We start from the raw sequence: 23424 nt of genomic DNA on the forward strand, positions 1-23424 counted from the left end.
GTATTGCAACTCCTCCATGGGCAGATCCATCCCTAGTTCTGTCCTTACATATGATAGTATGTATTATGCAAGGAAGGGTTTTCATTTGCCTTTAAATGTCTCCTGCAAGCAAAAGCAAACTGGTTCATGCTTTTTCAGGAGGGTCTTGATGCCATCAGTATTTTGCCAGAATCCACACAATTCCATTGTAGGAATTTAGCCATCATTTTGGCTTGGTGGATACATCGGTTGGATTACAAAGTGCTGAGGGTGTACTTTTCTCAGTCTTTGATTTATCTTTTTTAAGAAAGTATGTATGTTATCCTGTGTTCATTTTTCCTCTCAGAGAGTTCCAAGACTGAATCATGTTTTTTTTATCATACTATTCAACAAATGGTTACAATCAAATGGCTAATTAAGCTATTGACATTGAGTTCACTAACCTCTTTCAAGGCATACATAGTCACTGAGATTGAAGTTCCACAGGTTAGAGACCCGTTTCAGTGTTTTTGATTTGAAAACATCTTTGGCAAAATCCAAGCCAATAGCTTAATACAGAAGATGCAAAGGAGATGACTCATTTGTATTATCTGTACGATATCAACATTGATGAAGCATTCTTCGATGAAGACATGGAATGTGATGATGCTCCTACATGTGATGAAATGAGTGAAGCTGTACCTATTGAAGAAAGTTTAGGTGCACAACAAAAAACCCTTTTGTGTATCGTTGCATTTCAGTCCATTTTGACAATATTAAGTTTTCAACTATATTAAACTTCAACATCATGGCAGTCCACCTGCTCACATTCTTTTGAGGTTTGACAATGCTCCTAAAGAACCGATGATAAACGAGCTCATCCGTTTCCACTGTAAAGGCCTCTGGTAATATCAAACTCCAAACTCATAAGCATACTTTTACTTGTTACAAGAAGATCCAAGCGACTGACAAGTTATTTTGAAGCTTCATTTAGAGTGATTTTAATTCCTATGCCAAAAGCAGATACCCAACGAGTCAAATATAATGCCGAATACAAGAAACTGTGGAAGAATCTAGAAGAAAATGAATATACTAGCATTGATCTCTTCTTTAAAGAAAATAGCATTCATCTGGAATCATATTATGCTGATTTACTCTGAGCTGGCATTACTCGGTGAAGTCTTTCTGAAATGAGAACCTCATCAAAAATGGCAAAATTTTGAGTTACCGATATCAATGGTCTTCATATTAATTCTGAAAATGGAGAAAAGAAATTTTATCATGGACTGAGAAATGCTACATCCATGATGAAGAAGTAAGTATACCTAACTTCGATTGTGTCATTCAATTCAAATGAGAAGCTTATCAAGCTGATGGTGTAGCAGTTTATCAAAAAGAGAGAAAATTATACTCATGATTTTTTTTTCTTTTGATAAACTCAAATGGAAATTTTTTTTTTGATAAATCTCATATGGAAGTGATTTTATCAACAAACTGTTGGAACATCAGTAAGTCTTCAACCTGTTGGAGAATGTGCAGTGAATGCCTTCTTCCTGATGAATCTTCTTCCAAGGATGTTTTCACACAAAACATCTTTCTTGTGTACCCTGCATGTAAGAAACATCTTTCTTGAAGGGTACACAAGAAAGACAGGGTACACATACATCTTTTTTATTATTTTGAAACATCCAAAAATTACTTATTCTTAACTGATCAGATCCTAAAATTGAAATCTACTTCACAATGGGAGTGATAAAGTGAGCACTGACCATTCTTTTCAGGATTTTGCATAAGCTATAATTAGAGACTATAGGACGATAGTTAGAAATTAAATTCCTGCCTGACTGAGGAAGGACATGCAATCTGCCTTGTACTGGCAGAATGGAAATTGCTCTTCAAGAAAGATTCTTTTATATAGAAAGGGTGGAGCATGCAGACTGCCTTGTACTAATAGAATGGAAATTGCTCTTCAAGAAAGGTTCTTTTATATAGAAAGGGTGGAGCAGGTGCTCAACAGACTGATGAAAGGCATTTATTTATTTCTTAATGGATGTCACATGGCTCAAAACTCTTGTTAGGGGGAAAGTGTTGTTTTCAATTAGTTCAGTGTAAATGGGTGGTTTGTAAAGGTTAGCGATCTACGAGCGAACAAATTTGTTGCCTTCTTTTTATCTTTCTCTTGGGGGTTGAGAATAGGCTGCTTTTGGAGAGATTTTAGCAAATGTTTCTTTTACAGCTGTATTTGCAACTGAACACTTTGGAAGTGAAGTTGCAAATACAGCTATAATGCAGTTCACATCCATTATGTTCCAGGTTTGATGAAGGGTATAGTGTATATTTGCTCTTAATTTTTCGTATTTTGTCACAGATAAATATGGAGCTGTTCAAGCAGGTGAAGGAAAAATGTGAAATTGGATCAAGATTTCTTTTGGCTCTGATGCACTGGGATGTGCATGTTTAAAGGCTAAGAGATTATTTGTAGTGGGGTACCACTGGAATATCTTCAAAGCATTTTTTTATGCTTTTTTGTTAATGCATATTTGATGTTCTAGCAGCACCAAATTGCATTTGCTGATTGAGTGTGGTGATGTCAAAATTTTGTCAAATATACATTCAAAAGCATTTTGGTCCTTGAGAATGCGTGACTAATCAAGGCAGAGTGTGACAGTTGCATAAAATTAAAAATATGGCACACTTGAGCAAAATACTAATATATGTTAAATGTGAACATGTGGTAGTCTTGCACTCTGTGCACCTGGTATATTTAGTTTTTGGTTGGTGGCTTGCCACATCAAATTAATTTACTTAACTATATAAATCGTAATTTAAATCAATGCATACTTTACATATGTATATATAATTATATCAAATTTTAACTTACAAAATCATTATCTACTTCAATGCTTTGGGTCTGAAGGTTTTTTCGAATTGTCGTAAGTTCATCAAAAGCAAGATGTGGGCTATGATTCTGAAAAGAAAGAAAACTGAGTTATATATATATATATATATATATATATATATACACACACACACACACAGTCAAACTTCCCTATAATGAATTCGATAAATCCAGTGAAAAAATTCGTTATAGAGAAATTTCCTTATACAGAGAATATCTTTTTTATTAGAAATTGTTATCTAATTAGAAAATGAAAACGAATCTACATTTATTTTTAGTGTATTTTATTTCAAAAACATACTTATTTAAATTACGTTTACACAATTTTCGCCGGTAAGTATTACAAATTAAAAAAAATCTGTAATTTTCGTTTGCACAGTACAATTAAAAAAATGTCTTGATTCTCAAAGAAAACCTCACATTTGTTCAGAGCATTATAAACATTATCAGGAACATCTCCACAAAACTGTAGACTCATATGAAGCGTTGATCATTTCTTCGCAAGTTGGTTTTTCTATGGGTTGTTCTGATGCACCATTGTTCAGCAGTATTTCATCTTCATTTGGATGTTCTGCTGTGATCTACATAAACATAACTATCCAGTGTTATTTCATTTTCGATGTTTCCGGATGATTCTAATAATGTCCAAAAGTTTTTTGTGAAAGGGGCAGTTCATTTTGTTCGTCCATTTTGAATAGTATATTCAGTGACATCGTTTATCCAAACTTTTGCCAGTTTAGAGATGCAATCTCTAAGGTTAATTGTAACCTCCAAGTTTCTATTTTCTGATAACACATTGACAATCTTCATTATTATTCTCTTTCGATAATGAAATTTAAAATTTTTAATAATGCCTTGGTCCATTGGCTGGAGTTTTGATGTTAGGTTTGGTCGCACTTTTACGTTTGGCAAAAATACTGGCAGGATGTGCCGGACAGTTGTCAGTTACCAACATGATTTTCCTTTTTTCTTTTGTTATATGCTTGTCTAGTTTTAATATCCATTCTTCAAAAATATCACTTGTCATCCATGCTTTTTTATTAAAAGGTGTAGTCAACTTCCAAAGATTTTGTGCCTCTAAAACATCTTGGGTTTTTTGATATTCTGATGACTAAAAGTCTTAATTTTTCCCTTCCTGTCATATTTGCTCCAACTAGCACAGCGATTCTTTCTTTGCTTTGTTTTCGCCAAAACATTTATCAACTTTAAAAGCAAGTGTTCTATTCGGTAAACATTTAAAGAATAAACCCATTTCGTCAGCATTAAAAACATCCTTACGCTCATATTCTTCCGAAATCTTCTTTAAGGTATTGTTTCTCCAACTGTTGCAATCTTCTTCGCTTACATTAACACTTTCTCCACAAATAACCATTTCCACAATTCTGTGGCACTTCTTAAATTTATTTAGCCACCCAGTGCTCACATTAAATTCTGTATGTCCAAGGGATTGTGAGAATTTCAGAGCTTATTGCTTAATTATTAGGCCAGAAATTGGGATATTCTTTTCACGTATCATTTGCACCCATTTTAGAACAGCTTTATCAACATCTTCGTATATACACAACTTAATTCGCTTCATGTCTGTTCCTCCTTCAATTGCATTTAAAATTAATTCTCGATTTTTTTAAAATCGTAGATAAACTGCAGATATGCCATATTTCTCCACAACATCTTTTTTCTTAAAACCCTGGTCAATATCATAACAATTTTTGCTTTATCATTAATACTTAAACACTTTCTCTTCGACATTGTTTTCGCAATTGTAAAAATTACTGGACTGCAGCTCTTGCCGATACATACACCGCAAACTTCGTTGCGCTGGCCATATAGTGAATTGTTAGTACCACCTACTCAATGACGTTCGCTTGCCAATTCAACAGTATCACTCAATTTGAAGAAATATACGGCTTTATGAATTTCTTTTATTCTGCTTTCATTCATATATACACAAAAGAAAATTTATGATTAATGTATGCTGTATGTTACTTTTCAGAAAAAAAAAAAAAAACACAAGCATATATAGCCTATGTGATTGATGACAAATTGTTCTAAAAGAACAAAATTAAAAAAAAAAAAAAAAAATTCATGAAAACCATCTACTGGGAGTCCAGTTAGATGAGAACGGACATATCATATAATGATTGACAGGAAGGTCATGTGGTACAATTGAGGGGAGAAGCGAATGTCACTCAGTAGGCATTACTAAAAACCAACTATGGTAGCATTCTATGTATTGCTGCCGCAGCATGCTAAAGGTTTACTGCAGCGAATTTCGTTTTCCCCTGAGCCAACATCAATTTAAAAATCTACCCTATTTATTGTAAATAAAGTTTACAATAAATAGGGTAGATTTGTAATTTTACAATAAAAATTTACAATAAATACTTTACGACCACAATTAAGAAAACCCATTTGGTTTAATAACTGTAACAAAAATGAAACAAAGACCCTCCTACAGGCGCCAATGGCTACAAGTGCTCACTGAAAGGATGATTATTTAATTCCAGATGCCAATTTTGGAAGGAAGGAGCCAGTATATTTGAGCAGCTGTTTAGCAGTAAATGCTTGAAAATCTTCAAAAATGCTTTTACTAATTTTTTTAAAAATTCGTTATAGAGAGACCAACACTTCGTTATATGGGGTTAATTTTACATGTAATTTCGTTTCAAGGTGCAATGTTTCGCGAAAAAATTCGTAATATAGAAGTTCCACTGTATATATATATATATATATATATATATATATATATATATATATATATATATATATAAATCAAAAAGTAAAGGCAATTTAAGTATATAATGAATACTACATGTCAGAACACACTGCTAAGGTCATCATATCTATATAGCTGCTAACTTTTGAAACACTAGGTAACTGCAAGCAGAAAAAAAAGAGGCTAGTTTTTTCAGTCACAATAAGCAAAAAGAAACAGAAAAAAAAAGAAAGAAAGATTTTTAAAACCACTGCACAATAAATTAAATTTCACTGACAACATACACATTTTATATTGAAATACGGCCTTAGGACAGTTACAATACATTATAGTACGCTTTCAAACATTAGCTCGCCTAGCTTTTTTTCAACTGCACTACTGTTTATACTTTTTGATCATGAACATTTTCAAATCTTTGTCAGAAAGAGATGTCTAAACTCAGGTTCCCCCCCCCCCATTTGGGTGAATATTTTCTCACATTCTGCACTGCTATAATGAAATGTTAAAATGGAAGCATAACTTGGAATGATTTATTATATTTCAAGCTTCCTTGCGGACTTGTCAGTTCTCCAATCAAGGGCTACATAATTATTTCTTCTTTCATAATAGTGTCTGTACCAATCTCACACTGAAACTGACAGAGCTTATACTGTGAAATATCTAATTCCTTATCTTCAGTGGTAATTTAAAGTACTGGAAACTTTTTTTTTTTTCTTTTTTCAATTTGCTTCATAAAACTTGTTCACATAGCTAAATAATTTAAATTAAGTTAATGCTTCTGAAAATTTAATTAGTAACTTGCTAATTATGAATTTTGATTGGAGCCAACACTCTTTTCACTGCTGTAAAGAAATATGCTTTGATCTTAACAAAGAGTTAGGGACATTATTATTATTTTTAGATAAAATATAAAGATAAAAAAATATAAAAAAATTTGAGAGTTTAGCATAGAGTTATGGATATTTTTTTTCAGCACTGCATCAAACTGTTTAAAAAGAGAATTTGTGCCTGGGAAAAGAAATGGACTTTTATTTTCACTATTGAATGATAAAAACTTTGACTTTATTAGTGTCATGCATTTAAGTAAGATAATAATATTGTTGTTACAATGTAATGTAATTATCATAAAGGTGTCACTACATTTAGGTTATTTTTTGTTTTGCTTCCAGAACTTAGATGAAGTTTATTGTTCCCTTATTTAAAGTTCAATTTATAAGAGGTATTTACTCACATGTAGTAAAAAATAAAAATATAAAAAAATAATTATTTTGCCCATAATAAACCAAGAGGAATTATTTTGTTTGGTTTGAATTTTATTGGTACATTAACAATGAAGGCTATAATACACCAAAACCACCTGGAGTGGGAACGAGAGTAGCTCCGTGCGGGTGAAATTTTTACAGCACCAGCTAATAGAGAAGTTTTTCTTAAATTGGCATATTAATTTATTTTCTAGAAGTAGCTTTATATTCCTAGTTACGATACTTAGTTTATTTTGAATTTAGAAGATAGAGATTTTGTAGGTTATTACTTATTGGTAAGGGTATCCAATCCACGTGTTGGACAAGATTTTGTAGCTCCAGCGGATGCTAAGCTTTTAATTATATTTAGCTGTTTTATTGACTTAATTGTTATATTAAATTATTTTTTATAAGTAGTTTATAGTCCTAGTCAAGCTCCTTGGTTTATTTTAAATTTAGATAGCGATTTTGAAAGTTAATACTTAGTGTCTGTAGATTTACCGTTCGAAACTTGCCGCCATTGTTATATGATACAACGTATATCCCGAACTAGATAGCATAAGGTTTAATGTAAAACTAGATAGCAAAACACAAAGCACTGTAGTAGAAATCTGTTAGCTTAGTATAGAATTATCAATTAATCAGTAAAATTTATTAATCTTATTAAATTTCATTGTCAATTACATTATACTTAAATGCAATCATGACACAGCAAAGCAGTGAGCATAAAGTAGCAGTAGTACTGTGGCTCACGGGAGAACCAAATGAGGTGATTCTAAAATGCATCACAGTCTAAAAAAATTTGCAAAATGTGAAAAAAGGACATGACCTAGCAAAGAAGGATGTCTTTGTGTGTGTGTGCTGGTGTAGAGACTGTGAGAAATTAGGTGCCAACTCAGCATTCTGATGGGCGCCTATGAGAGTTTGAGGTGTACGGTGAATGCCCTTGAGGAAATTAATAAGAGGGGCCCCATCAAGCTCTTAGCTGATGAACTCAATGCCAGAGCTCACTCCTGTGCATCAGACAACAACACAGCGGCAATCTCCAAGGCAGAATACGCTGGTCCGACAGGGAATATAATATGCAAAAAGGATAGGTGGAATAGGACCAGGGTATGTCTGCCAGGTGCAAAAGTTGATCGACGTTGTAGAGCAGATATCACCTTTTAAGGGCAGAAAAGGTGTTATTGTTGAATACATTGCAACTAATGACCTTAACAGTAAGAGATCTGCAGATTTATTTAACAAGTACAGGTCACTGTCGAAAAAAAAGTCACAAACTAGAGTTGAATTTGGAAGTATCTGCAGTTCTGCCCAGACACGGATAGGAGGGAGTATATGATGAGAGCCTTGTCAATCAATTTGGCTCTGGAGAGATTGTGCAAGGCTCATGGGGTAGAATTTTTTTCAGCATGGTCTGTGCTTGCTAACAGGAGGGACTGCTTCTACAGGGATGGGATACACTTAAATAGAAAGGGTGCAAGAATATTTGCTGATGCTATTGAGGCAGTGTTAGGTGAGTCAGAAAACTGCTAACTTGGGGGGGGGGGAATTCACAGACTAAAAGATTAACAGTAGGCAGAGGCAAAAGCGATTCTTGCACTACTTCTATTGTAACAAGCAGCAGCCTAGAGAGCAAGTTGCTCGGGACCTCAGGAGCTGGTGGAGGTCGTCATCATGGAAGAAATAAAAACACGAGCTATTTTAAGGTAACTAAGAGTAAGAACAGGTAAATGTACACAAATGCTAGAAGTATACTAAAAAAATTTTATGAATTTGAAGTTCTGATCAAGGCATCAAAGGCAGATTTTGTTGGGATATCAGAGACATGGTGTCACACAGATATAAGCAGTACAGAATTGGAATTTGGGGAGTATAATGTGTACAGAAAGGATAGACAGGGTAGGGAAGGAGGAGGAGGAAGAGGAGGGTAGGAGTGTGTGTGTAATAGGCCTATTGACTCTGATGAGTACAACGAACAATTGTGCAGAGAAATAGAGCGGGCCAGTAAATCAGAATGTCTTGTAATGGGGGATTTTAACTTTCCAAATATTGACTGGAACTTGTGGGTTCGTCACTTGCACACTAGCAAGACTTTTGTGGATTTATTGGAGGATTGGTTTCTACAGCATCAGCATGTTCAAGGGACAACCAGAGGGGGTAATACTCTTGATCTGATTATCAGCAGTGATGACGCATTCGTTTGGAATTTGCAGATAAAGGAACCACTATGTGACAGCGATCACAGTCTACTGATGTGAGATTTACTTAAAGATGTAACTACCATCAAGGATAAAGGGAAGGGTTTTTGTTTCCCTAAAGGTGACTACAGTGGTCTTAGGCAATTGTTGAATGCTATATAGTGGGATCAACTGATGATATTAAAAACAGTGAATTCTAAATGGGATGCGTTCAGGGAATTAATCTTGGAAGATACTAGGCTTTTCATACCAACTAAGAAATACTGTTCAAGATTTAGGCTTAAATGGATGTCAGATGAACTAATGAGTCTGGTGGCAGAGAAGAAAAATGCGTAGGATGCATATAAATTAGCAGTTTACACAGATGCCTATGGCAGATACAAGCTAGTCTGTAATCAAGTCACAAAGCAGGTTAGGCAAGCAAGGGCTGATTATAAGAAATCCTTGGCAAAGGATGCAAAGAAAAAGAACAAAGACTTCTTTACTTATTTAAACTCTAGAAGGAAGGGATGATCTGTGTGAGACCATGTCTCTGATATCCCAACAATATCTGCCTTTGATGTCTTGAGCACTTCAAATTCATCAAATTTCTCTACTATAATCAAATTTCTCTACCACAGCACTCCTGCTACTCTTAGTTACCCTTACACAGCCCATGTATTTATTTGTTTCATGATGATGATTTCCAACAGAACATCCCACCCTCCAGACCGCTGCTCATTCTAATAGAAGCAGTGCAAGAATCACTTTCACCTCTGCCTGTGGCTACTGTTAATCCTTTAGTCTGTGAATCCATCCACCCCCAAACTAGAAGTGTTCCGACCCATCTGCCTTGATAGCATCAGCAAACACCCTTGCACTCTCTCCTCTTAACAAGCACAGACCACACCGAGAAAAATTCTATCTCATGAGCCTTGTGCAATCTCTCCAGGGCCGCACTGATTGACAATGCTCTCATTATGTACTCCCTCCTATTGTGTCTGGGCAGAATTGCAGACACCTTCGTATTTAACTCTAATTCACTACTTTTTTTTCAACATTGACCTGCACTTGTTAAGTAAATCTGCAGATATCCTACTCTTAATGTCATTACTGCCAACATGTGCAACAAATCACCCTTTGTGCCCTCAATAGATGATATCTGCTCTACAACATCATCAACTTTCGTTCCTGGCAGACATACCTTGGTCATATTCCACCTATCCTTTTTACACAATATATTACCCGTCTCCCTGACAATAGGGTCACCGGCAATGACTTACTCCTCTGGGACCAGCAGATTCTGCCTTAGAATGTGCTGTGCCTCAGGCACCACAGTGCATTCTGCTGCTCCGTTGCCTGATGCACAAGAGTGAGCTCTGGCATTGAGTTGGGCAGATGAAAGCTTGATGGGTCCCCCACTTTAATTGCTTTGAGGGTATCTACCCAACTCTTCAAACTCTCATAAGCACCCATCAGAATGCTGATGCCTAATTTCTTGACAATCTCTGCACCTAGCACACACACACACAAAGAAATCCTCCTTGACTAGATCGTGTCCCGTTTCAGAAAGATCTGCAAACGTTTCACAAGTTGCACATTTTTTAAAGATGTGGTGTGTTGGAGAATCCCCCCCCCCGTGTCACAGCACTCCTGCTACTTTGCGCCCGTTGCTTTGCTGCTCTAACCTGTGGCATGATATTGAATACTATTAACAATGAAAATTAATAAGATTAATAAATTTAATTAATTATCAATACTACACTACCTAATAGATTCCTAAATGCAGTATTACACTATCTAGTTTTACGCTAGAGCTAACTATTTACCACAATTAAAAATTCGAATTCCCGACCACTCACTCTATACTATAACAATGGCGGCAAGATTTGAACAAAACAACATTTTTATGTATATTAAGTAATAACCTACAAAATCTCTATCTAAATTAAAAATAAAAATGAACGTATCTAAGACTATAAAGCTACTTTTCACAGCTGGAATGTGTAATGATACTGAATGCCCCCCCTCCAAGATGATCGTAAAAGGGTCATCATAGCTTGTGGTGGGGGGAAGTAACTGGAAGAATCTGGAGCATATGTAAGAGAATGAATGTAAGAATGTAAGAGATAAAACTTCCTGGTAGGAGTTTTGGCATTTTCAACAATCCAGCAACAGATTCCAGGTACTTTAGTATCAAGGGTGACAACTTTCTCACAGGTTGGCTGGACAGAGTGTAAAGTGGATTGCTACCTTTTTTAACTTGCAGATGCATGTGATGCTCGAAAGTTGCAAAAAATAGCACTTACCATTAACACGATAGGAAACTTAATTTCTTTCAAAATTGGGATCTGCCTTTCCAAAAACGGACACAGCTCCTTCTAAAAGCCTGAATGCTTTTGAAAGTTTCTTGCAAGTTAGTTCTTTAGGAATGGGATTTATTACAACCTCAGGATGAGAATCCAATCCTCTTCATTCCTCCTTCAAGTTCTTCATTACTTAAGGGGTGTGAATGTGACCCAAGCAGTTCAGTAACTTCTTCAAGCTACACTTCTAGCTCTAACTACCTTGCAATATCTATAATATTTGTAGTAGCTTCTTCAAAATGATTTTCAAATCCTTCAACATCATCAGTAGTAAACTGGGGGCACAACTTCCTCCAAACACCTTTAAGTGTTGACTATTTCACTTCATTCTATGAATCCTTAATAGACTTGATGCCACCAAGATCATGAAGCCTTTCCAGAATTCTTTTACTACATTTGCTCTAGGCATTATTTCAGGTTCACTGTTTATTGTAACTAAAGCATTAGAAAATACTTTGGCCCATTGGTTAAAGCAATGAAGTAGTATTTGCAGGGAGAAAAATTATTTGAACATTTGGGTAAAGGTCATCTAATGATTTCAGGTGAGCAGGTGTGTTAGCCAAAATAAGTAAAATTTTGAAGGGAATTTTCTTTTCTGTACAGTATTCCTTAACTGCAGGCACAAAGTAATTTGAAAACCACTCTTCAAAAAAGTGATGCAGTAATTCATACTTTTGAATTTGCTTTCCAGTAAATAGGAAAACTGGATTTTGCATAATTCTTTAAAGCTCTTGGGTTTTTTGAATGATAAATTAGCATAGGCTCCAATTTAAAATCACCTGCAGCATTATAACCTAACAAAAGGTTTAGCCTATCATCTGCTACTTTAAATCCTGGCATTGACTTATCTTCTTTTGCTATAAATGTTCTCAAAAGCATTTTTTTTCCAGTTGAGGCCAGTTTCATCAACATTAAAAATCTGCATTTCAGAATAATCTCCCTCATCAATGATCTTGGCTAGCTCATCAGGAAAAAATAGCTGCAGCTTCTGTATCTGCACTGGCTGCTTCACCTTGAACTTTAATGTTAGGGAGGTTGTTCCTATGCTTAAATCTATCAAACCAGCCTCTACCGGCAGAAAATTCAGCATCCTTAGCTGAATTAATGAGAAATCAATGTGAAATGATTAATTTCATGTCAGAAAAGAGACTCAGGGCCTTATTCTGGAAGTTTGCTTGGCTTAAGGGAGCACACTGGCTAGTTTTATCTATCCACACTATTAAACGTTTTTCCATATCGGCAATAATATTGTCACATTTATGAATTATTGTTGTACTGACTGGTGTAGCACTTCTTACTACACTTAGAATTTTCTCTTTGTTTTTAAGAACAGTAATAACTGTAGTGTGAGGTAAGCTTAGCCTATGACCTATCTCAATGTGTGATACACTATCATCATTCAATTTAATAATTTTACTCTTGGTATCTAATGTGAGGGACTGACAGCTTGGCTCTTCTCCTTTTTACTTTTAATATTATCTACCATTATTAATGTACAGTATACTTATTATTTTATGTAAGTATATATATATATATATATATATATATATATATATATAAAAAAATATATATATAAAAATATATATATATATATACTACATATATATATATATATATATATATATATATATATATACAGTATTATAATACATAAAAGTTGTAATCAACACTGAAACACAAATAAACAGCACGCAACGATGCCAAATACAAACTGAGTCTGCTGCATGGAGTGCGTGTTGGTTGAGTTCTCATTGGTGCCATGTTGATACTGGGGATCTGGTGTCTCAGGAATGGAGCACAGGGTATAATTAAAAAGTGTCGTAAATATGGATCATCATAAAGCAGATCGTCTTAAAGGGGGATATGCCTGTATATCATCAGAAAGTTGGTGCATCATGGCTGTGTGTTTCTGTTTGAAGCTTTTTGAAGTTTGGTACATGTGAAATGATTAAGTCCTTGAATGAATTCTACAAAGGTGGAAATTGTTCTTGTCCACAGTAGTTCCTTTAGCCCTGGGGTTGTCTCTACCCCACAGATTTCCAGCCTTGCCACATGGAAGTAGGAGCAATGCGACCTGTGACTAAACAAGTATGAGAAAATGCAGTATGTTACAATTGGGGTTACAGTACCCTGTAAGCAGGACTAGCATCCTGTGACAAGTAAAATGTTACAAGTGAAAAGCAAATTTAAATTCTCCTCTCCCAAAGAAACACATACAGGGAATCACAGCTCGCTAATAACCTGCTTTTAAGCTGGCATAAATCTGGGGGTAGGGGGAAAGAGGAGAATATTATTTTTGTTGAGGTGATATATAACTACACCATATAAGTCTGCTAATAGGATCAACCTTCATCTGATGAGAGAACAGAATGTATCCCATCAGATGAACCAGCAGTCCAGACAGTGTTTCCTGAGTTTTAGGAAACATCAGATTCAAAATTTTGGTAGTTATTGTATGAAACAATATTAGTAATTTTGGACAACTCTGCATAATGGTGTAATCGGTAATGTAAGCATATTCCCATGCACTGATGGGTATAGGCAAAGTTCCAGAAGTTGAAAATGAATACAGAAATGCATACCATTTTCAAATTAGAAAAAGCTTTATTTTACTGCCTGAGGAACAGTAATGATTTTAGTTTATTCCATACCTCTTCAGTTTATCTAATATGAAAAAAAAATATATATTTTCCTATATATGATTTGAAAGATTATTTTCAAACAGTACATTTTCCTTACCAAGAAATAGTCAGAATTAAGGAGTTTTTCCAGTTCCGATTTAATAGCACATCTCAATTTTTGTTCATTACTTTGATGCTTCCAGTAAACCCAGCTTTCCCAGTATACTGGACCAAGCAGGTCTTTAAGATTATTCTCAGCTAAAAATGAAAAAAAAAATTAATACATAAATAAACATATGTGGAAAGATCAATTCAAATTGTGTTTTAACTAGGAAATGATCATAGTAAATGCAAATTAATAAAGATCAAAATGCTTATTTTAAATCCAATTTCACCTCCATTGAAAATGTAATTATATTTAGAGGTAAACAATGAAAATAATAACTCAGTGGTATTATATATAAGATCATCTAATGATGATCTTATATATAATACCGCCATTATGTTCTGGAACCTCTGCCAGTTCCTTAGTCACAGGTACCACTCATCTCAGTGATCAGGAGGTTCAGGAAAATAAGAAAAGGGATTTGATATCATAAGAGAGCAACTGACCCCTGACTGGTCAATTAGAGAAGCCCAGTAATCCCATCCTACCCTCTAAAAATCAACCAGATTATTAGAGGGTAGGCTGGGATTTCTCTGTGGTGGCAGCTTATTATATAGGTTACCAGAACAGTGTAGAATACTGGCATTATATAGAATGACAAGGTGAAGTATGAAATCCCCCCCCCCACAAAGTACATGAATAGGTTGGGAGCTACAATTGCCTTGCCTTATGATACTGTTGAATGGTGAATCATGATTCCAGACTTTTATACAAGGGCATAAGGAAGAAGTACTACTCTCCCCTACCATATTTGCTATAAATGAATAAGTTATGGCAGGACAGCCTAAACAAACCATTTATAATGGATATATATTTTCACCTGCAAGATATGAGGGCAGTATTATTTATGTTCTTATATAAAATTTAGAACTGTGATACACTTACATACCAGTATTGTAGAGAAATGAAAAAAAGTTTATAAAGAGAACTACATATACAATTTAAATAACCTTATTACACCGAATGTGGTACTCCCATTTTTCCTTTCGCAGTGCTTATGTCACACCAAACAGACTCAAGATTGCATTGTCCACCAACATCAATTGGATGCACTTCCTTAGATTTTATGTGTTTCTTAACTAACAGCATAACCCCTCTTCCCCTTCTTTCCTGTCTATCCTTTCTGTACACTTTGTACTCCCCAAATTCCAATTCTGCACTGCTTATGTCTGTGTGTGACACCATGTCTCTAATATCCCAACAATACCTGCCTTTGATGTCTTGACTAGCACTTCAAGACATCAAAGGCAGGTATTGTTGATGTCATGACTAGCACTTCAAGCTCATTGAATTTATTAACTATACTCCTAGCATTGGTGTACATGCAAGTATACATGCACCTGTTTCTACTATTAGTTACTGTAACACAGCCCATGTATTTACTTGTTCCACTATGACTCCCAGCAGTCCTGGAAATCCCGACTGCTTTGCTTTTCAGACTGCTGCTCAATTGCATTTCAATAGAAGTAGTGCAAGAATCACTTTTACCTCTGCCAGCGGCTACTGTTAATCTATAAGTCCGTGTATCCCCCCAAGCTAGCAGTTTTCCAACCCATCTAACTCTGCCTCGATGGCATCAGCAAATATTCTTGCACCCTTTCTATTTAAGTGTATCCCATCCCTGTAGAACAGTCTCTCCTGTTAGCAAGCACAGACCAGGCTGAGAAAAATTCTACCCTTGAGCCTTGCACAATCTCTCCAATACCGAATTGATCGACAAGGCTCTCATAATATACTCCCTCCTATTGTGTCTGGGCAAAATTGCAGACACTTTCAAGTTCAATCCTAACTCTCACCTTTTTTTCAGCATTGAGTCAATTTCAATTAAGTCTCCTTGCAATTACCTGGTTTCCAAGCTCTGCAATTTGCAAAAACTAAAGGTTTTTTGTGTGGAAACAGTACACCATTGTGTTATTGACTTATCTTTTCTCTACACAGATCCAAAGAGATCCACATCTTTTTTAAAACATGGCTTCCATGCTGTACAGTACAATATGTGGCCTAACTATTGCTTTATACAATGGGATAATCACCTCATTGTTCCTGCTGACACGGTTCCTGTATATCACTGACAGATATACAGGAACTTCATAAGAACAGAGCTTCATAAGCTGTTTCAGTAGCCTATTTACACTGATCAGAGAATTTTATGTAGGAATGTATAATTATCCCCACATCTCTTTTGTTATTCACCACCACCACCAGTGTACTACCTCTTCATTCGTATGTTATTTTAGGATTACTGCTGCCCATATGCAGTATGCATTGTATTTACCAATGCCAAACATCAATTGTGTGTGTGTGTGTGTGTGTGTGTGTGTGTGTGTGTGTGTGTGTAGGTGGGTGGTGTTGTTTATTGGCACATTAGCTGCTATGGCTATAGTGCGCGTATTCATAGGAATATCAGAAAATAATTAAGAATGAAGCCAGCTCAATTTCATTTCAGTTCAGAAACCTATTAATAAAAGATTATACACTCCAATTTGTTTCAAAAAGCAGAAAAGTTCATTAATATTTGCCTCCTCTCCAATAATATGATGTCGTTTCAATGGTTCTTGAAGCTAAGCCAGATTTTGAAGAATTGAAGTTTGATGTTGTTGACAGTTTGAACAGTCAATCAAAATATGTTTAACTGTTAGATGTTCTGAGCAGTGTGGACACTGAGGAGGATCATTGACCATGAGTAGATGGAGGTGAGTCAGATGGGTACATCCTATTCTTATCCGTGCAAGTACAACTTCTTCCCGATGCGCTGACTAATTCAGTGGTTTTCAACCGGGGTGCCGCAACAACAACATTCCAGGGATGCCATGTAATTTGGGTTTAAGTTACTTAAACTTATTATTTTTTAATTTATATGTTTATTTCATTATAAAAAGGTATACGGTATCTTTTTAATTTTGTAGTGATCTATAATTGATGTTTACTTAGTACCTCTATATAAAGAATAAAATTATTATATCAGTATATATAATTTGTATAATTATATTATTGTAATATAATTTTTATAATTATATTATTGTAATATAAATATTATATAACATATATATTTTTTAATATTATATATACATATAATCATACAAATATTTAAATAATGTTGAAATAGTTGGAAACGGAATATATCATAAAATAGCATACATCAGAGGCAGCAAAAAGCATATTCCTCTACATGATGCTTGAAATATAACTATATAAATTAGAATAAGTATTAAAATAAAAATAAAATAATGCCAGCAGTATGGCAAGACCAGAGCGAAAAAGGAAATTAAACCTAAATTAATTCAAATCAAACAGGGAGGGAAGAGAGGGGTAACAAGAGTAAAAATATTGCAACAGAAACTCTAAATTAATTTAGAAAATCTAAATGTACGAATAATAATTCTTTGAAATTTAAAAGCCAATTAAATAGAAATTTAACAGTGCCCCTCTGATGGGCACTAGGTCCAAATTTATGTGAAATATCACCAAACAGAGATATAAACCACTACAATAGAACAAAAGTAAGCAAAATAAAAAATAGACTGACCATTATGCCCCATCTCGACAGAGGACCACAAGGCCAATAATGGTCAGGAAATCGCTGCATTTCAAACCCTAGACAAATCGCCGCAAAGGAAAATCAATCCAAAGATCAGTCCACCACACCAATCCTCAGATCGAACCGCCAATGCAGGGAATTGAACAGCGGTGGTCCTGATGCAGCGAAAATCAAAAATAGAACAGGCACAAGCACTCCAGTGCAAAGCCACACTACTGACAAAAGTAATCTTAACCCGTTTATATAAACGAAAAATGAACTATGGATGAACTATAAAATTTTTTATTTTTTATTTTGCTTACTTTTGTTCTATTGTAGTGGTTTATATCTCTGTTTGGGTATATTTCACATAAATTTGGACCTGGTGCCTGTCAGAGGGGGCACCGTTAAATTTCTATTTATTTGGCTTTTAAATTTCAAAGAATTATTATTCGTACATTTAGATTTTCTAAATTAATTTAGAGTTTCTGCTGCAATATTTTTACTCTTGTTACCCCTCTCTTCCCTCCCTGTTTGATTTGAATTAATTTAGGTTTAATTTCCTTTTTCGCTCTGGTCTTGCCATACTGCTGGCATTATTTTATTTTTATTTTAATCCTTATTCTAATATATATATATATATATATATATATAGAGAGAGAGAGAGAGAGAGAGAGAGAGAAAATTGAGTAGGGGTGCCACATAATAAAATAAATTACTTAGGGGTGCCGTTATTAAAAAAACATTGAAAACCACTGGTCTAATTGCTCGAGGGCCAGAAATTTGGGTTTTGTTTCAACTGGAAAAGATGTTATTCGTTTGGTTAGGCTATAGCTCTGTCCACTGTGCAAGGAATGCTGCTTGAATTAAGACATTATAATCAGGTGCTGGAATAGTGAGAGAGGTTAGGTCTATGGTTGGCGGATTTCTTGCAGTATATCAGCCAGTTCATTTCATTTTATTTTATTTTATGCCTGAAGTTGCTGGAATCAAGCAAAACTTCACTAGTTGTCGAAGATCTTCAATTTGAAAGAACACACTCATGATATTAATTAAAATATGGTGATTCTTATAAGAGGGATTCTGAATTATTCTAATTGAGCTGAGAGAGAGTCAGTGTAAACCATATATTTTGCAGATGGATGAAGAGTCAAATTTTCTAGAGCTACTTTAATTGCATGTAGTTCCACTGAAAAGTTGCTGTACTAAGGTGGAAGAGAAGTTGATATGATAGCAGAGGGAAACACTGCTGCTGCTCCAACAGTAAAATGAGATTTGGAACCATCCGTATATATCAGCAGGAAGTCAGCACAGTTTTGAATATGGCTAGCATGGAGTTGTTGCACATTCAGTGTCGGTAGATGATTCTTTCTCCACTGGAGAAAATAAGTATCACAGGTAGCTGAGGAAAGGGGGGGTCTATGGTGGATGAGAGTAATTCTTTATCTATTGCCTGTTGTGGACAGGAACATTCCAATTCTGTGATATTTCAAGGAGCAGTAGGCCTGCTGGTCATATTTTACTTGGTTTATTTCTATAGAGATGGAGTAGTGGTTGATTAAAAAGGTATGGCTCAATAGGATGCGAAGAGCAAATCTGTATTTTGGCTGCACATTTAAGTAATAGCATTTTTCTGTGGAGGTACAAAGGGGGCTCATGAGCTTCAATGTATAGACTATGAGTTGGAGATGTCCTATTTGCACCAAGTGCAATCCGCAATGCATTATGTTGAATAGGATCCAGCCAGTGTAGTTCACTCCTTTGAGCAGAATCATAGACTGGAGCACCATAATCCAAATGGGATCTAATCAGTGCTCTATATAAAAGCAGCAAAGTCATAAGATCTGCTCCCCAAGACAGGGCAGATAAAGCTCTTAGCATGTTGATCTTACTGTCCAGGATTAGTCCTGATATTGCTGGCAGTGGGAATGGTGAAATTTGATATCTGAAGTTCAGGATCTCTATGCAATTTGTGTTGACTGCAAAAGTGGATTGCAACTGTTTTCCGTTGGGAAAGACTATATCCATTGAGCTCAGCCCACTTTTGTACTTTATTTCTTGCCATTCTCAGAACATGAGATCTATCAAAGGGCAATTGTAGTGTGCCCTTTGATAGATCTCATGTTATGAGAATGGCAAGAAATAGAGAGATTGTCAGCGTAAAGGTATGCCTCTACAGTATTTGGGATTTCTTTTGTAATGGAATCAATTCTAAGGGCAAACAGGGTTGCACTCAATGCTGACCCTTGTGGTACTCCTTCTTCCTGAGAGAATGTAGCAGAAAGGGAATTTTGATATCAGACCTGGAAAGAGCGGCTCTTGAGGAAGTTCCTAATAAATATAGGCAGGTTGCCTCATAGACTATGGTTATGGAGGTCATGGAGAATGCCATAATGCCAGGTAGTATCAAATGCCTTCTCTATATCTATGGAGACCATAACTAGGTGTTCAATTTTCACAAAGGCATTGTGAATTTCAGATTCAGCCTTGATCATCAGATCAAAGGAGGGCTTGTTTTGGCGAAAGCCATGCTGACCATTACTTAGTAGGTGTTCGCTTTCAATGATCCAAGTGAGTCGACTGTCGATCATTTTTTCAAGAATTTTAGCAAGGCAACTTGATAGAGATATTGGTCTAACTATTAGGACTGGTGGGATCTTTTCCAGGTTTCAAAAATGCCAGAATTGTAGCACGGTGTCAAGAAGCTGGATAAACATTTTCCAGAAATATTCGATTAAAGAAGACTAGTAGCAGTTGTAAGTTTTTCTCATCAAGGTGCTGTAACATAACATATCCCATCTGGCCCAGTGGCACTGTTGCACGTTCTGATGGCTTGCAAAAGTTCATGGTATTGGCGAGGCTGGTTATATGGATGTAACAGTGGAGTTCGAAAGTTGATGGGTCTCTGTTCTGATAGTTTTCTGAAATTCCAGAGTGTATGTGGAAGCAGCTGAGACTTGAGGAAAGGTTTTGCCCAAGGCTTTTGCTATATCTAGAGGAGCAGAGAGTTCTAGCCCATTGCAGGAAAGAATTAGAGAAGGAACAGTTGGAAACTTCTTAATTTTCTTCCATATTAATCTTGGGTTAGTGTTTCTATTGATAGTTGACGCAAACCAAGTCCAAGAATCTTTATTGGCTTGTCTTTGAATGAGATGCACTTTTTCCCTTAGCCTCTTGTAGTTAATAAGATTAACTATAGTTGCAGTTTGATGAAAGAAATTCCACCCATTATTTTTTTTTTCTTTCTTCACTTTTGTGCATTCGTCATTCCACCAATAGTTGAAGTGGTGTCGGGTCTGGGAATTTGATATAATCGATAACTTCATCTATGGGCTGTAGCTGTATAATTTTTTTGTCCAGAGTGATTGCTGACTGAAATTTGTCCCGTTTAGCTTTAGAGAATTTCTATTTCCTGCATTGTTCGTCCAATGGTGATTGTGTACTCATCAGATTACAAACAATTGGAAAATGGTTGCTGCCCATGTGATCATCGAGAGCAGACCAATGCATGACTGAAAACAGTATTGGGGAGCAAATTGATAGGTCAATTGCAGAAGTCTGTCCAGTAGGTAACTGTATATGGGTGTGCGAGCCACTATCAAGAAAAGTGGGGGTTTTTTTTTCCAGTAAAATTTTAATCAGTCTGCCGTCTGTCTAATTTAGACGATCCCTATAAAGGGTGGTGGCCATTGAAATCCCCTAGCAGGCAGATAGGGGAGGGTAGCTGTATTAAAAGTTCTTCAAGATCATTATAAGAGTAGGTATGATTTGTTGGGAGATAGACTGAGACTAGTGTTAGAATAATCTGAGTAACCAGATGTACAGTGATGGCTTCGATTTGGGTGTTTGGAGAGCGATTTACCTAGCCAGAATCTGAGTTAATAAAAATAGCTATACCTATACGAGCAGAATCGGATTATTCTGCTCTTATCTATAGATTAAGTAGTTGTTTATGGAAACGGAAATTTGAGGAGTTAAATTGGTTTCTTGCAGGCAGAAATCAACTGGAGAATAGCGGTTAATTACTGAATGTCATCAATGTTGCCACGAAAGCCTCTGCAATTCCACTGCACAAAAAAAAAAAAAGGAATTACTTGAATTTAGAAGTTGTACCTGACATGGATGTCTTATGGCATTCAGGCTTCGATTTGTCTCTTTTTAGAAAGGCAGGACAACTGGTGTCCATCTCTTCTTCTTCTTCTGCAAACATTTCCAGAATCGGATCCTGTTTGGATGAGTACTTTGCATCCATCCATGTGTTCTGAATAATCTTTTTGACATCTAACTAGGATTATTTGAAGTAGTAGCAATCACTGGCGGAGGAGGAGATTTCGCTGGTATCGTAAGAGGCGTATTTCTTGCTTGGTCTGAGTGCTTAAGGGGATTGAAATGTTGCTGACAGAGGATAGCCCGAGCCCAGTCAGAGATTGATATATTGGATGGAACAGTAACATCAGTTTGAATGGCTATTGTTTGATATTTTTTTGCAATATTGGCTTAGGTAGGTTAGGTAGAGTGGGTACAATTAATTTTCTTGAGGGGTGCTCTTACGAAGAAAGGCTTAAGTTTTGCAAATTACAGTGTCTGGAGACTAGGCACCAGCAAGGTGATCTGATAGAGGTGTATAAAGCCTTGAATGGTTTAAGCATGCTCAATGCTGATGGGATTCTTCCTCTAGCTCAGAAAAATCACCTGAGAGGGCATAAATTCAAATTGAGGAAAGACAGATGTAGGATAGACGTGCGGAAATTTGCCTTTAGCCAGCGGGTGGTTGGTTGGTGGAACAGACTGCCATCCCTTGTGGTGGAGGTTGATAGCCTAAATAAGTTTAAGGCTCAGCTGGACAGGTATTTTGAACGAACAGAGGGGTGAAGTGGAAGTGGGTGTTTTTTTTTTTTTTTTTTTTTTTTTGGCTGATGCTGCATAAGCTTGCTTTCTTGCATCAAATGCCTCTACTAATGCTAATGCTAAGAATGCTGATAACTAACTTTGATTATATTTCACAATTTTTTTTCTCCGTTTTCCACCTCTCACATGTCTTAGAGTAGGAAGTATGGTTGCCTTTGCAGTTGGGACAGATCATTTCTTTTGCTGAATAATCAATTTGAATGTGATCGGAGGATCCACATTCAAAGTTGAGACAAACTTGGTTCTCTTTGCATGTCATTTGAGAATGGCCATACTTTTGACATTTATAATATCTCAATAGAGTAAGAATGAAAGGATGAGTGTGGCAAAGTACATATTCTGCTTTTACTGATGAGGGTAGGTTTGGACTGTTACAGGTGAGAATGATATTTCTGGTAAGTGTGAGTATATTGTCTCTTTTGATTATAATTCTTTTTACAGCAATTACATTTTGTTTCTGAAGCTCTTTTTAATTTCTTCAGCCATCACATTCATCAGGTCCCAACTAGATATTACACCCTTTGAGGTATTTAGGGTTGCACGGGGAGTTACTTTCCCTGGAATTCCAGCAAAATTTGTCATTTGTATCAGTTTTTCAGAATGCCTGTGGTTTAGAGTTTCAAAAAAGTAAGTCCCCTGATTGCAGTCTCTTAACTGTCTTGGGAGACCCTTTCCAGGTGTTTTTTGTATTAGAAAGGGGAATTGCTTACTGAGAGGCTGTTCTGATAGTGAGTGCAATATTAAAAATGCAGTTAAGTCTGTCGCCGTGGGATTGGTTTTCAACCTCTTTGGTTGTGACGAATATGGCCATTTTCTGTCTCTGGTCGGCAGCTTGTCCGCTGTAAAGATGTA

At 35.8% G+C, this 23424-nt stretch overlaps 1 protein-coding gene across 4 annotated transcripts in view; it reads right to left on the reverse strand.

The window, feature by feature from the left end:
* Window positions 1-23424, reverse strand: part of Opa1 (Opa1 mitochondrial dynamin like GTPase) — a 648761-nt gene that overhangs the window by 102575 nt on the left and 522762 nt on the right. For all 4 annotated transcript variants that reach the window (XM_090383387.1, XM_090383386.1, XM_090383389.1 and 1 more), the window contains 2 exons: window positions 14100-14239; window positions 2840-2926 (listed from right to left, as the gene is read on the reverse strand). In XM_090383387.1, the coding sequence (XP_090239513.1) occupies window positions 2840-2926; window positions 14100-14239 (227 nt within the window). The remainder of the gene's footprint in view (window positions 1-2839; window positions 2927-14099; window positions 14240-23424) is intronic.

This window comes from Mastigoproctus giganteus, chromosome 10, assembly GCF_048544385.1.
Source record: "Mastigoproctus giganteus isolate SK-2022 chromosome 10, ASM4854438v1, whole genome shotgun sequence".
Classification (NCBI taxonomy): domain Eukaryota; kingdom Metazoa; phylum Arthropoda; class Arachnida; order Uropygi; family Thelyphonidae; genus Mastigoproctus; species Mastigoproctus giganteus.